The sequence below is a fragment of the Onychostoma macrolepis genome, chromosome 02 (genome assembly GCF_012432095.1).
Source record: "Onychostoma macrolepis isolate SWU-2019 chromosome 02, ASM1243209v1, whole genome shotgun sequence".
Taxonomy (NCBI): Eukaryota; Metazoa; Chordata; class Actinopteri; order Cypriniformes; family Cyprinidae; genus Onychostoma; species Onychostoma macrolepis.
Window position 1 is genome coordinate 36,227,857 of NC_081156.1, and position 15,669 is coordinate 36,243,525.

At 39.1% G+C, this 15,669-nt stretch overlaps 1 protein-coding gene across 2 annotated transcripts; it reads right to left on the minus strand.

The window, feature by feature from the left end:
- Nucleotides 1–862: 862 nt before the first annotated feature.
- On the minus strand, nucleotides 863–13,939 carry sugp1 (SURP and G patch domain containing 1). Of its 2 annotated transcripts, none has more exons than XM_058745350.1 (14): nucleotides 13,816–13,939; nucleotides 11,897–12,089; nucleotides 11,679–11,815; nucleotides 9,769–10,005; nucleotides 8,859–8,982; nucleotides 8,683–8,771; nucleotides 6,231–6,342; nucleotides 5,752–5,993; nucleotides 5,309–5,415; nucleotides 4,285–4,462; nucleotides 4,087–4,193; nucleotides 3,741–3,886; nucleotides 1,473–1,602; nucleotides 863–1,282 (listed from the first exon to the last, which is right to left on the minus strand). In XM_058745350.1, exons 1-14 carry the CDS (start codon nucleotides 13,832–13,834, stop codon nucleotides 1,256–1,258), a joined length of 1,848 nt encoding a protein of 615 aa, XP_058601333.1. In that variant the 5' UTR covers nucleotides 13,835–13,939; the 3' UTR covers nucleotides 863–1,255. The 2 variants fall into 2 exon arrangements, with proteins under 2 accessions (XP_058601333.1, XP_058601330.1); XM_058745347.1 differs by having other exon boundaries at nucleotides 6,231–6,354.
- Between the last annotated feature and the right edge of the window lie 1,730 nt (nucleotides 13,940–15,669).

Consider the following 15,669-nt stretch of genomic DNA (forward strand, 5'->3'; position numbering starts at 1 on the left):
TTTATATTACTTTTCCAAATAATATTAAATGTTTATATTATTTTTAAATTGACATATTTCAAATTATATTCTTTGCTGAGATTCGAGCAATTTCGGTGTGTATTCTATGCAATGATGCCGTTTTGGTTACATGATGACGTCATCATTCAATGACGTCACAACGCCATCTGGCAACTTTTAGCAACAAATCGAGCAGCCTTTAGCAACTTTACCTGAAAATTAATCTGCAACACTGGAGATGCTCGCCTTTTCTGGACGGATCGCATTATTAAAACAGTCTACATAGATATAAAAAATAAAATAGTATAAAAAAGTTGCTTGCTTTGTCAATTTAATCTTCTCAGTAAAGGATTGGTTAAATAAATTGTTACTTATAGTAAAATAGTAACAAAAATACCATTAAAAAACAACTTATAAAACCGAGAAAAAAACATATTGAGAGAAATCATTTCAATATATCACTTAAAACTCCACACAGAAAATGTTTTATAATCTTAATGTAGTGTATTATAACATTTAGACACTAATCATTGTTATTCTTGTGTGCTTCTTCTAGAACAAATGAAATACTTCCCTTTTGTTAAAGCATAAAGCGCTTTCTGATTCATAAACTATTTTACACGTTTTTACTCCATGGAATATCTGCACTTTAAACACTTCACAGGACAATGTCAAACGAATTTAAAAGTAAAGAGATGATTCAAATATATCATTCCTAGAAAACCCAAACCACTTCACAAACACGTCTGAGAGCTTCTTCCAGACTCTGCTGGAGATCCTCCAGATTTGAAAACATTTGAAAAGCAGAAGAACTGAAGGTGAATAAAGGAGAGAAGCAGCACACACACACACACACAGAGCGTCTGAGAGCACAGGCGTTTAATTGATCTCACAGAGTCAGTGACAGACGGCTGAATCAGGACTGTAACGAGCCCAGCACGACTGAGAGGCTTTCATTTATAATATCTGTGCTCATCAACGGGTAAAACAGACATAAAACTTGCACTGATGTTAATATTATATCACGCAGCTGACTATATCATGGGCTTTTACGGTTTTCAATAAATTTTAATAAATCAGCATCTTCAAAGAAACAAACAGAAACATGTGAAGGGCTGAAATCTGTGACGGCTCATTAAAATCAACTCCGGTGAAAAAAGTCTATTTTCTGAAATAAAGCACACCATAATTCAACCTGTTACGAGGAAAAAAGACAAAACAAAAAAAAGTGGGTCCAGAGGAGATGCTGCGGCGTTCAGTAGTACGGCCTTCTGGGATTGTTCTGTGCAGAAACACAAGACACGTGTTATTACAGTTACAAGCTTCTCTACACTCTCACATGAGATGAAGGGGGTCGGGTTCGTCTGGCTGCTACTAACGAACCGCAAACCCATAATACAATACAAGCTCAGAACGTCTGATTGATGTGCAGACACACTGGCTGATGGGTAATGAGTGCGTGAGAGGCTCACCAGAGGGTTCGGTCTGAAGCGATACGCCAGCATCATCCTCTTACGGAAAGCATCGTACTCATCGTCACTCTTGGAGAGTTCAGCGGGTCGGTCCACACCGAAGCCTGCGCCGTCCACCGCCGTGGTGCCTCTGTACACACACGCAGAGAGAGAGACAGACAGACACACACACACACACACACACACAGAGAGACAGACACACACACACACACACACACACACACACACACACACACACACACACACACACACACACACGCACACACACACACACACACAGAGACAGAGAGACACACACACACACACACACACATTATCAGCACTAGGGCTGTCAAAATGGCTGAAAAACTAGATTTGAAATTTGTATTTAAATATCAATTTTTGAATTATATCTGAATTTAAAAGCATAATTTCAGTCAGGGGGGAAAAAGCTTTTGGTTTCTCTCCTGAGGCCACAAGAGGGTGCTTTGAGCAAAATATTACTAATGTACGTTTATTCAAAGCAATAAAATAACAGGACTATCTGTGAAAAAACTGCATAATGTTTAAAATAATATTTATAAACCATATTTAATTAAGCTGCTTAAACAATTAGAAATAACACAGCATCATGAATGCATGTATAGTTGAATACAAAGGACTTTTTTCACTTAAAAGCACGAGATGCAGCGGGATGAGGAAAACCACCATAAAGTCTGGAGACATGTTTTTTAAAAGTTGAACTTACATGCTTTCTAAACATTTCACAAACTGGGGTACGTGAGGTGACGGATGGGGGTACGCGAAAAAATTGCTGAGCTTTAGCATTCATTTAATTCTACCCCGACTTAAAGTAACGTTAAAACAGAGCATGTATTTCTAACAAGCAAAATGCCGCTTCTAATGTAAAACAGGAAAATCGGAGTGCTTTTGTGGTCAGAACTGACTGCATCCGCACAAGCAGCGTGTGTTTTATAGGATGCCTGCAGAGTATGCTGCTTTAGCAAATCACTGCTGTTCATTGTATCTTCAAAGTAGATTTGTAGCACTTATAGCATGAAGAACAAATATTGAGAAGGACATAGAGATCGAGTTATTGTTTTTCATCTTAAAAATACAACAAAGAATGCAATTTTCCCTGAATATTCAAACGATTGCAACAACAAATAATGTAATATTAAGTGAACATTTTACATTTTAAATGTAGCCTACATTTTAAACACAATATTGTCAATTATTGTTTGTTATATTTATAACAAAATCCGCGACTCCAAGCAACAGCGTGTTTCTTTAGTGAAGGAATCTGCAGCTTTGAACGATTCGGAGAGTCGGTGATTAATAATCTATTCATAACTACAGCCGCTTGCTTCGTTACTGAATGAATGAATGACGTGATGCTTGGCTTATTAAGACAGTGGCTTGCTGCCACCTACTGACGATTTTAGTTTTAAATCTACAGGTTTCTCTTCTTTTTGCCATCATTTATTGCTTTATTTATTATATTAATAATACACTTAATGGCATGCTAAAAATATGACATAAAACGATATACAATTAAGAATAAGGCTAGAAAAACTTTGCCTCCCTAAATGCAAAAAATGCACCTGTAAATCAATTTAAGGGGGCAAATATTGTCCCTTAATGGAAAAGATGTGACTGCGGTCTAAGTGGGGTACTCAGAAGAATGTTAAATGCCCCGGGGGTACGCCACAGTCATAAGTTTGAGAACCACTGCTGTAGGACAATAGAATATACAGTCTGTACTGTCGAAAACATTACATCTATGAAGAGTCCCCACAAGGATAGCAAACCAGACGTGTGTGTGCTTGAGCGCGTGTGTGTGTTTGAGTGTGTGTGTGTGTGTGTGTGTGAGAGAGCGTGTGAGCGTGTGTGTGTGTGTGTGTGTGTGTGTGTGTGTGTGAGAGAGTGTGTGAGCGTGTGTGTGTGTGTGTGTGTGTGTGTGAGTGTGTGTGAGAGGCGTGTGAGTGTGTGAGAGAGCGTGTGTGTGTGTGTGAGTGTGTGTGTGTGTGTGTGTGAGTGTGTGTGTGAGTGTGTGTGTGTGTGTGTGTGTGTGTGAGAGCATGTGCTTGAGCGCATGAGTGTGTGTGTGAGAGCATGTGCTTGAGCGTGTGTGTGAGAGCGTGTGCTTGAGCACCTGAGTGTGTGTGTGTGTGTGTGTGTGTGTGTGAGTGTGTGTGTGTGTGTGTGTGTGTGTGTCTCTGTGTGTGTGTGTGTCTCTGTGTGTGTGTGTGTGTGTGTGTGTGTGTGTGTGCGCGTGTGCCCGTTCACCTGTGGACAGGGTTTTTGATGCCCTTTCCCTCTGAGCCCAGACCTTCTCCCTCCTTCCAGCCCATCTTCATCAGCATCTTGAAGCCGATGTTCTCCACCGTCAGCTTGAACTCCTTGTACTCCGAGTAATCTGGGTCTCTGCCCTCCTGCTCGTCACAGACAGGAAATACACACACGTCACACCGCTGCTTCCTGTCTCATTTAGCAGACGATTTTATCCAAAGAGGAACAAAAGCAATTTGTCCTATTCACATTTTACAATTATTAATTTAGCAGAACTGCAACTATAATGACTGTTTCAAACAGGTTCTGTGGGTGTCAGGTCACATGACGTGATCAGTCTCACCTTCAGAGCTTTAAACGTCTCCATGAACTTCTCCAGCTCATCCGGAGGCAGGAAGTCACCAATGAAGTGCTTCCCTTTGCCCATCTCTGTCAGCTGCTCCGCCCACTCTGTGACACACACACACACACACACGTCACGTGTGTGTCATATAAAACCTCACATCATGAATGTGCACCGAGTCACTGTGTGACCTCTGACCTCGGGTCTTCTCCATCTCCATCTGTCTCAGCCGATGCTCCCAGGTTCCGTCCTCGGGGTCCAGCTCCTCGTCGCTGTCGTACTCGTGCTGGTGGTTCTTGATGGTTTTCTCCCACAACAGCTGCATGTCCTGCATCGCACGCTTGTGCTTCATGATCATGTCGTACATCTCCTGCATCTGATGCACACACACACATGCTGTTTTTACACTTATGTTAAGTGCTATATTACTCTAGGGCTGCGCGATATTAACAAAAAACAATATCTCGATATTTTCTGGGATTTTATCGATACCGATAATTAGACGATATTTTGCTGAGTGTGTTATTGTGCTGGTATCTTAAGGACTGCCGTGGACAGCTGACTCATGAAGTTTCTGATATTCTTCATATTCTCTGTGGTCAGTTCACACTGACAGAAATTAATCTTTTCCAATAAGTTTAAATCGATTTTTACATTTTATGGCCATTTTTACCTTTATAAAGCAAGTGTGCAGGTGGCAGCAAGACACTGTTAATAAGTGAGTCATTGTGATTGAACCGAATCATTTAAACGGTTGATTCATGCTGTGACTGTGTTAAGAACGCAAGTCTAAATTAACTTCTTGTTTATTGAACTGTTGTAAAAAAAAAAACTATCACATTTGTAATCATGGTAATTTTTGGAGGAACAAAACGGCACTCTTCGTGCGAAATTGATTAGTGATATGAACATCATGATTTTACGTAAAGCTGCTTTAAAACAGTGTATTGTGAAAAAAGTGCTATATAAATAAAATGTACTTAATTTGTTTTATGAGAGAATTATTGCAGGGTAAAAGGAGGTGAAAATGGTGAAGAACTTCCTTTTAAATGTACAAACTTGACTCTGAATTTCCTGGAAATCATATTTATAAATCTCTTTATAATTATAGGCGTTTTACTTTCAGTTTCAGCACTAGTTCATTTCAACGTTATGGCATGTGACCGTTGCCGACATGACTGACAGTTTACAGGGTTTATGGGTAATATGTGCGTGTTCGTACTTCCTGTTGTTCTTTGAGCTGTTTCTTCTGTTCGTCTGACAGCTCTGTCACACCCACCAGACCGACCGGCTTCCCCTTCTTATATCCCAGACTGCTCAGCTCCTGATCTACACACAGAGGACAAATGTTGTCAGATTATGCATAAAGATGTAAAAGTGTGTGTGTGTGAGTGAGTGAGTGAGTGAGTGAGTGTGAGTGTGTGTGTGTGTGTGTGTGTGTGTGTGTGTGTGTGTGTGTGTGTGTGTGTGTGTGTGTGAGTGAGTGTGTGTGTGTGTGTCTCCTGTAAGGGGTAGGTTTAGGTGTAGGGTAGGTTTAGGGCAATAGCACATACAGTAAGTACAGTATAAAAACCATTACGCCTATGGAGAGTCCCCACTTTTCACAAAAACGAACATGTGTGTGTGTGTGTGTGTGTGTGAGTGTGAGTGAGTGAGTGTGTGTACCTGTCAGTGCAGGAGTGTTGGATCCGGTCGCTGGAGCAGCAGGGCTGACGAGCGCTGGTGAGGGCAGCTCCACTTTATCATCCTCGGCCCCCCAGCGGCTCTTCCTCTTCCTCTTGGCGGCGGAGTGTGTGTGTGTGTGTTCCTGTGAGACGGGAGATTCGCTGCTGCTCTTGGCCTGACCGAACTCGTCCACTTTAGCCTTATAGAAGCGATGAGCCGCGCTCTGATAGTCGTACAGGAAACTGAGAAAGAGCACAATCATCATCTTCTGTTTATCAGTGCCTCCCTGTTCTAGACGACGTCTGTAATCGCTTTCTGGGTGAGTTTAAGGCTTTTTATATCCATGTTAAATATAGTGCATTGTGGGTGTTTGACACAGGTGAATGCCAAAGGCCTTTCTCTAGTCATGTAGCTCTGATTTTGCATTTCTGCTACACAGACGGTCTGGTTTGATTAAAGCTCTTTTCAGAGCGTCTCACCTGAAGGCTGGATTGTCTCGGTTGTGTTGAGCAGCCATGATCTCCACCTCCGGGCCGCCGTCCGCCACGAAGCGCGCCAGCTTCTCCGCCACCTTCCTGGTGCTGTCGTCCACTGAGGAGGAGACTTTAAGCAGTCTATCAGAACCAGCAGCTCAAACTAAACAAGCTCCATTATGAGTGAGTGTACTGCAGTAGAGAGAGAGCTGGATGGGGTTTGGGAAGAGCACAGTGATGTCTGACGGACACACACACTCACTCTCTCTCTCTCTCACACACACACACACACACACACACACACACAGACATGTCTGAGACGCTAGATGTGTGTCTGCTCATGTGCACACTACACGACTGAACGCACAGCTACAGATGACGGATGAGGTGTGTCCATTAGTGCTGTCAAACAATTAATCGCATCCAAAATAAACGTTGTTTACATAATGTGTGTACTGTGTATATTTGTTATGTATATACACACATACACACATTTATGTATATATTTAAGAAGAATGTTTAAATTTAAGAAAAATATATTTATATAATATATAAATTATATGAATATAAATTTATAAATATAAAAATGCAAATACATGTAAATATTTTCTGAATATATATACTGTATGTGTGTGTATTTATATATACATAATAAATATACATACATACACAGTACACATATATATTATGTAAACAAAAACTTTTATTTTGGATGCAATTAATCGCGATTAATTGTTTGACAGCACTAGTGTCCAGTGATCCTCAAACTCATTAAAAATTTTTTTTATATTTCTTAAAAAATTCTGCTATTTAATAAAATGTGGAAAGAACCATTAAAGTCTGTTGTGATTAGTGAAGCTCCCAGCATGCACCATTAACGTGACGACTGTGGAATACATTTACACACTCTTACTTAACTGACTATAAATATTAGCTATATACACATTCATGTACAGTATGTAGATATTTATATATTATATATATAACCTGCAATTGCATTTCTTTGTGGAATCATCATCTTTACGTGGGTTGTGCTCCGGCACGGCTCCAGCGCGGATGAATCTAATGTTTTGAGGAGTATGTGTGGCTGTCAGTCACCGCACCGAGCTGGATATTCACTGTACTTCAGAATCACAGATTCTACGTCTTGGAAGCATGACCAAAATAAGTAGTTTCACTGGATATTGTCATCTGGGGCCAGTTGCATAAACTTAGCCTCTATGTTAAGACTGTGTCTTAAAAACAAGTTTGACAAACTAGCAGTTAGCAAAGGGGTAATCGGTCTTATTTTTGCATTTAACTTAGGGATGCACGATATATCAGCCACCATAACAGTATCGGCTGATAAATAATGCATTATTTCCTGCAGAGGCACTTCAGATGTGCACTTTTCGCTATGATGGTTTTTATTTGCTTGAAATCACTTTGAAAAGGAAAATACAGTGAAGTGCAACATGTGCAGGGCAAGTCTGTCATATTATAATGAGAACATTACTGTAAAATAATGAATGGAATCTTTGTGCGCCCGTGTTTTAGTGTGTTGTCACGGGAAGAGCGCATCCACAACAGAGCTACACATTCATGACTAGCACAGTTAAGTTCGCTTGTGCATTTTCAGCCTTTTGTGCAATTGCAGGTTGTAATATTGTGTTTATTTTATGCATATATATCTGATTTATCTCATAGGCCTATAGAATTCGTTTGGTTAAGCTAATAGAGCCTTAATAGATCGCTTCTGTGATCATCTTTAGCTCAGCGCATGCATCTCAAACAGCAGCGCACTACATTAATAACTATATGATTGGGACTGTCATATATATACATAATATTATAATGAGAACACTTATTATAAAACGTGTTAGTTCAAGATCTTGAACTTTCTGCGGTTGAAACACTGATGGAGCGATTACGGGAGATGTTCATTCACGTTTATTTCAAGTTAAAACTAGTATTAAAGAGGAACAGATGATCGCTCTGCCATTTGATCTGATAGGTGTTTATACAGCGATCTGTCACGCCACCCAGTGTTGCATTACAAGTCACGCCAGTTACGTAATCAGATTACTTTTTTCAAGTAACTAGTAAAATAACGCATTACATTTTAATTTAAGTTACTTTTTCAAATAAGTAACGCCAGTTACTTTGTTTTCACATTTATTGACTGACAGCTCTCCTGTCCCCATGTTCAGAGAAACAGAAGAACAGAGGTGTGCTGTGTTAACATGATGTTACTACTTACCGTTGTGAATCGGGCTAGTTCTGAACACTGGCTGTTATGTACTTGCCCAAAAATAGATTTTGGATCATTTCTAACCAAACAAAGGTATGGACTGCAGCTTTAAGAGTCCTAAATATTGCCTGATTTGTGAATGTTTGTGAGTCTCTCTCTTCAATCCAACATCAGGTCAAATTCAGTAACATTTAGACCAGTTGTGTGTTTGTTAAAGGTGTTTCTCACCATCGGTCTGAGGCGTCGCGTCTCGTCTGATCTCCGCCACTCTCCTCCTGTAGTACAGATAGTCCTTACTGTTCTTCTCAAACAAGAACCTGCGCAGGAGAGAGTCAGCGCTGAAAGATCTGGACTGCTCACCAAACCCAACACAGAAAACAAGGAACTAGAGACGAGGAACTCACGAGAAGACGGGATCGTCTCTGTATTCCTCCATGGCCTTCTTCTCCAGCTCAGCACCGCCTTCGGCGACGAACGCGGCCATCTTGTTGATGACGAGGCGCAGGTCTCCGTCCTCTGGGGGGGAAACTTTAAGCAGGCTATGAGAACGCCAGCATAACACAAACACTGTACACAGCGCATGTCTGTCCTGGGCTCTGATAATCTGACTGACACACAGTCACACGATGAGCGAGCGAGCAGCGGACCGACTGAAGCAGTGCTGCTTTCTCACAGACAAACAATAGAAACAAGTCTGTTTCTTACACTGCAATGGACTGTAGGTAAAAATCACCTCATGCACACTGTATTTTTTTTTTTTTAATTGGTAAATAAAGATTAATGGAGTATGTTTTAAAAGAAAGCAGATGAGCGAGAGCTGCAGGGGCGGAGTTTAAGTCCTGCATACGTCACCAGAGAGAAGATCCAGTTATGAGGATCTGATTAATCTTTACGAGCTCACAACATTAAAAATACTGACTGTTTACAAGATCTATAACATGCATTTAGAATATAAATAGGGTGGATTTCCACTTCACGCTGACTTAATGAACTAATTAATGTGGGTCTGCTCCTCACACAACTCATCATGTGACTTCAGAAGACAATAGTGCAAATCATACGGACTGTTATGAATATTTATGGTGCTTTTGGAGCTTCACAGTATCAATAACAATCCACGTCTCTCATATGTAAAAGGGCAGCGAGAACATGCTGCTAAACGTCTCCTTCGGTGCTCTACAGAAGAACACCGTGAGTGTGATTGATGGGTGAACTAGTCCTTTAGTTAGTCATGTTAACTCAACCAGAGGAAGAATGCTGGTCAACAGGCCTTTAGATGAACGTTCCCTGGTCAAAACGTGGAGAGTGCGATACCTTTGACCTCCAGATAGTCCGCATCATCGCCCTCCTCGTCTTCATCATCGGGTGAACTGAACACACTGGGTCGGGCCGCGGGCAGCGCCGTCTTCTTGGACTGAGAGTAGTTCTTGAACTGATTGATCATGCTGCTGACCCCCAGACCTGGACGCTTGCCGATCACAATGCTCCTCTTCTGAGCCTGAGATCCGGCCGCGGACGAACTCTGAGCGCTGGGGGCGGAGCCGGCCGATCCTACAGGAAATGACATCAGCACAAGAGCTTCACGACACTCCAAACAGAGGTGTGTTTAAAAGTATTCAGTACAATGCGCACGAACATCACCACGAGGTTGTAATTACAGCTGAGGTCAAAAGTTTACACCCCCCCCCCCCTTTCAGAGGCTACAGAAGATACTTACATGTTTCCCAGAAGACAAAATAAGTTAAATTTACCCTGATCTTCAAATTCTTAATGCATCATTATGTAGACGGAATACTTCCAAGGCACTCACGTGGTAGGATAAAAAGCCTTTAATGTACTGGGCTTAAATCATTACAAATAGTTAAAAGTAGATCTTAATGCATCATGGTTCCTTCTGGAGCCTCAGAGAGCGTTTGAAGCTTCTGTGATAGTTGCGTATGAGTCTCTCAGTTGTTCTCAGTGTGAAAAGATGGATCTCAGAATAATACAGTCACTGTTGGAAAGGGTTGAAATACACAAAAATGATGGAAAACTAAAGAATGTGTGGGAGCCGAAGGATTTTTCTGAAGAACAGCAGACAGTTTAACTGTTCAAGAGACTCATGAACAACTATCACGAAACAAAAAAACACAGCTGCGGATCATTCAGCGAACAACACAGTATTAAGAATCAAGAGTCATTTTTTTTCTTATAAATTCAACTATTATTTTCTCTATATGTAAACATCTTATGTAGGTCAGTACTAAATAAACAATAACATGCATTTTGTAGCTTCTGAAAGGGGGGTGTAAACTTTTGACCTCAACTGTGCAAGTGGGAAGCTCCCAGAGTTTCTGAGTTTGGTTGACATCAGTGAGAAATCATCTCAGCACTACAATCCAGCTTCATTAATGCACAATTATTTCACTTTTCTCTTCAGCTGAAATACAAGCGCACCTGTTATACTGACACGAGACCAGGGGTGTGCAGTATTGATTTTGTTGATAACTATAATTAGACTGAGTGCGTTTCAGTTCTGGTTTAGGACTTTCGTATCAGCTGACTCACAAAACCTTTCATATTCATCATATTCTGTGCAGTGAATCAGTTCATAACCTAACCTTATTAGATGCATCAGATTCTGACATTTGATCAATCTATTCTGTTCAAATAATGAGAAACTATAGACTGTCATCAATCAGACGAAATTACTGAACAAAACCCTTGTTTGCTCTGCAGAAGTGGCACAGATGCTGCATCTAACGTATGTATTTACACTGCAATTACACATGCACAAATAATACTATGCATGCAAATATTAAATGCATAAATAATACTAAACATTACTATTAATGTTTTAAAAATAATGAAATATGAAATAAAAAATAAAATTATGATTTAAATATGAAACTAAAAGTGAGTCATTCATTCAACTGATTCATCCAAACGAATGATTCATTTAGTCACTGTCTGTATGATTCGGTTCACTCAGGAACGAAACACCACTGTTGATCAGAGAAGCACAGTGTTTCTGTAACAACTTTATTTAGAGCTGTTTTCATTGGTGAAATTGAGCAAAAGCAGACAGTATTTGTCTAAAATGTATATATTATGGAGTATATATTAACTTCTTGTTTATTGAACTGTAAAATGAATATCACATTTGCAGTCGTGCAGATACTGTTGAACTATATCATATAGAAACGAGTCTCAGCAAACCCTGACGTGTGCGAGTGAGAACTAACCTTCATCAGCGCTGGGTTTCTCTCGCTGCATCTTCAGGAACTGCTGCAGGAAACTGCCGTCGTTCACAAACTTGTTTGATGAGGATGAGGATGATGATGATGATGAAGATGAAGAAGATGCCTCTGAGGGAGGAGAACTGACACACACACACACACAGAGATCAACACACACAGATCACATCTGTTCTGCTGTACTGAGGATCAGAGGCGTGCATCACCTGCTGGTTTTGTTCTGGTCCAGGTCCAGGTCCAGGTTCTGGTTCTGGTTCTGGTTCTGGACGGGCTTCTGCTTCTGCTGAGCCTGTTCTTTCAGTCTGGCCTCGATCTCTCTCTTCTTCTGAGCGATCAGCTCCTCCTGTCTCATGATCACATTCAGTTTACTCTTCTGATGAGTCTTCCAGCCGCCACGACCTGAAACACAAACACACACGTGTTTATTTCACTGTATCACTCGGCTCATCCACTGTTTTTATATCAGGTGAATGATGTTTCGTCTCCTAACCCTAAACTGACCCTCACAGAAACCGGTGTAAAACACTAGAGGGGTCATTCTGATGTGTCAAATCAACCAGAGGTCCCCGGCTCAAATTTTTGATTTTGCCAATATTTTTTCTGAAGAAAGATAGACATGTATAGTGATAAAAGCCAAAATATTAAATGTCATGGATGAATATTTACTGAATAATCCACTATTTTGTAGACGGGGGTCAAAATGGCAATTTTCACCTGAGATTCAGAGCCAAATTACAGGAGTGCAAAAATAACTTCAGAAAGACGGCAGCATCACGATGTTATATTTACTCAGAGATTGTTAGTAAAATCTGTTGAATTTAGCCTTTTGTGTTGCATTATGTGCCAATGGTGACCATTCAAAAATGGGAAAACAGCACTTTGTAAGTTTTTTCTCCAAAGTTTGCATGCCTGTAACTCAAGAAGTTTTAAAGATATCATAATGTCCTTTTAGATATTGGGTCTTAACAAACTTTCCTTTTGGTGTCTTTATTTGTAAGGCCCTATGGTTCTATACTGGAATTTCAATATGGCTCCAGGAGTAAATCGTTAAATTGTACACCTTTTCAGGGGTCAAAAAGCGAATGTGGGTCACTTTGCAAAAATATAATGCCTCTTTTCTTTTAAAGAGGAACGTCTGAAGAACATATAATGTTGAAACAAGAGATATATCTCGTTTCCGTCTGTCAAAACAACTGCATTGAACACACCTGAGGGACATAAATATTATTTTTCCAAAGTTTGCATGCCTATAACTCAAGAAGTACTAAAGATATTTTATGTGATTCTAGTTGTTAATAAACTTTTCTTTTGGAATCTTAAGTTTCGAGGCCCCATGACATTTAATGTTTTGGCTTTCATCACTATACATGTCTGTCTTTCTTCAGAAAAAATATTAGCAAAATCAAAAATGTGAAACATGATTCAGGAACATTTTTAACGAGTGACGACTCATAAAGTGAATTAACTAGTTGGTTATCTTGATATTTCAGCCTCACAAGAACAAATACACACATGCTCTCAGGAAACCGGTCAACAATATACATTTCAAAATTATATTTTGCAAAAATGAAGCTTAATTTAGTCACATTATTTACATTACAATTCAAACATTTTCCTCTTAGATTGGGGGGGGGGGGTAATTTCTATGTGTTTTCCTGAGATTTGTTCTCATATTTATATCCGTAATGAATAAATTCAGTTTCAGTTTCAATTTAGTTCATCTTTATTGACATGACACTACTGCTAAACAAAGAAGGGTTACGATTGTATAACATGTTTAGAAAAGATTAAATATATATATATATATACAGATAGAACCCATATATAGACTGAAATGAACTGAGACTATCATTTCAAGTAAATACAGCGGGATATCAGAATTATTCAGCATGAAATACAGCTCTGATATCGTGTTTTATATGCCACACATCGCTAATAAAATACAACATAAGTGTTGTTTTGGTTTGTGAGGGTTAGCACTGAAGCGGCTAATCGATCAAAACAATCCATACAAACATGATCTCAACAAACTGAGTCAAAGAACGAGTCAGACACAAAAAGCAAACGCGCATCTGTGAGAGAAAGCCGTGTTTGTGCGGGTATTTTAGCGTGTGCAGGGTTTTACCTGCATCACTGGACTCCATCGCGCTGAGTGTTGTGAATCAGCCGCTTCTTCTGCAGTTTGAAGCGCGGATGAGAACCAAAGCGCAGCGCTCACATCGCCGCCTGCCGGCCGCCGCGGCACATGCACATCACTATAGACGCTGTGCGCATTTGATTGTTTATTTATTTGTTTTACTTTATTGAACAATATAAACTTCACAGCTAAATACTGTGTACATGTAGACTAGAGTGTTACCTCCACGACTAGTGCTGGGGGTAACGCGTTATGAGTTACGTAATCCAGTAAAGTAACGCAGTACTTTTACATTTACTACGAAATATCCGAGTTACTTTTGCATAAATAACGCAAGTTACTTTGTTTGCCATGAACTGATTATATTAATTATTCATTTCACTTCTGCTCTGAAGGGCCTTTACAGCTGCCACAAATATAACTTTTGTTTATTTATTTTATTTTTATTTATATTTGTCATTAAAAACAAATAAGCAAGCCCTCCTCAGGTGACAACAAGTAACACAAAAGTAATGCATTACTTTCTACAAAGAGTAACTAAGTAACGCAATTAGCTACTTTTTATATTCTAACACATTACTTTTAAAAGTAACACTGTCCTCGACGGCACATGTCTTAGGAAGCATGGTAATAATACCATCTATCTATCTATCTATCTATCTATCTATCTATCTATCTATCTATCTATCTATCTATCTATCTATCTATCTATCTATCTATCTATCTATCTATCTATCTATCTATCTATCTATCTATCTATCTATCTATCTATCTATCGCTCTATCTATCTATCTATCTATCTATCTATCTATCTATCTATCTATCTATCTATCTATATCTATCTATCTATCTATCTATCTATCTATCTATCTATCTATCTATCTATCTATCTATCTATCTATCTATCTATCGTTCTATCTATCTATCTCTATCTATCTATCTATCTATCTATCTATCTATCTATCTATCTATCTATCTATCTATCTATCTATCTATCTATCTATCTATCTATCTATCTATCTATCTATCGTTCTATCTATCTATCTATCTATCTATCTATCTATCTATCTATCTATCTATCTATCTATCTATCTATCTATCTATCTATCTATCTATCTATCTATCTATCTATTCATCTATCTATCTATCTATCTATCTATCTATCTATCTATCTATCTATCTATCTATCTATCTATCTATCTATCTATCTATCGTTCTATCTATCTATCTATCGTTCTATCTATCTATCTATCTATCTATCTATCTATCTATCTATCTATCATCTATCTATCTATCTATCTATCTATCTATCTATCTATCTATCTATCTATCTATCTATCTATCTATCGCTCTATCTATCTATCTATCTATCGTTCTATCTATCTATCTATCTATCTATCTATCTATCTATCTATCTATCTATCTATCTATCTATCTATCTATCTATCTATCTATCTATCTATCTATCTATCTATCTATCTATCTATCTATCTATCTATCTATCTATCCATCCATCCATCCATCTATCTATCTAAAGGGTTTATAACTGTATTTCTGAGCATGTATAAACAGCATGTTATAGTCTGTGATCGCTGCAGCTGCTGAATCTGATGATGTTGCTGTTATGAAATGTTATATTTGTGTTCTATAAGAATGTTAATGAGACGGAAGATGCATCGTGAATATCTGACGGTGTTTGTAAGAGATTTCAATGCATGTTAATGTGAAGCTTCACATTTATACTCTTGAGACACCAGAACTTGGAACTGAATTGCTTTTTTTGCATGTGATTCATAGACTTTTGATGGTTTGTGCTGCCCAATCCCATCTGACCCCTGCTCT

Coding starts and splice junctions, on each gene's coding strand:
- sugp1 (XM_058745347.1), bottom strand. Junction 3,887..4,086: donor AGACGTTTAAAGCTCTGAAG/GTGAGACTGATC, acceptor TGTGACGAGCAG/GAGGGCAGAGACCCAGATTA. Junction 1,603..3,740: donor ATCAAAAACCCTGTCCACAG/GTGAACGGGCAC, acceptor GTGTGTGTACAG/AGGCACCACGGCGGTGGACG.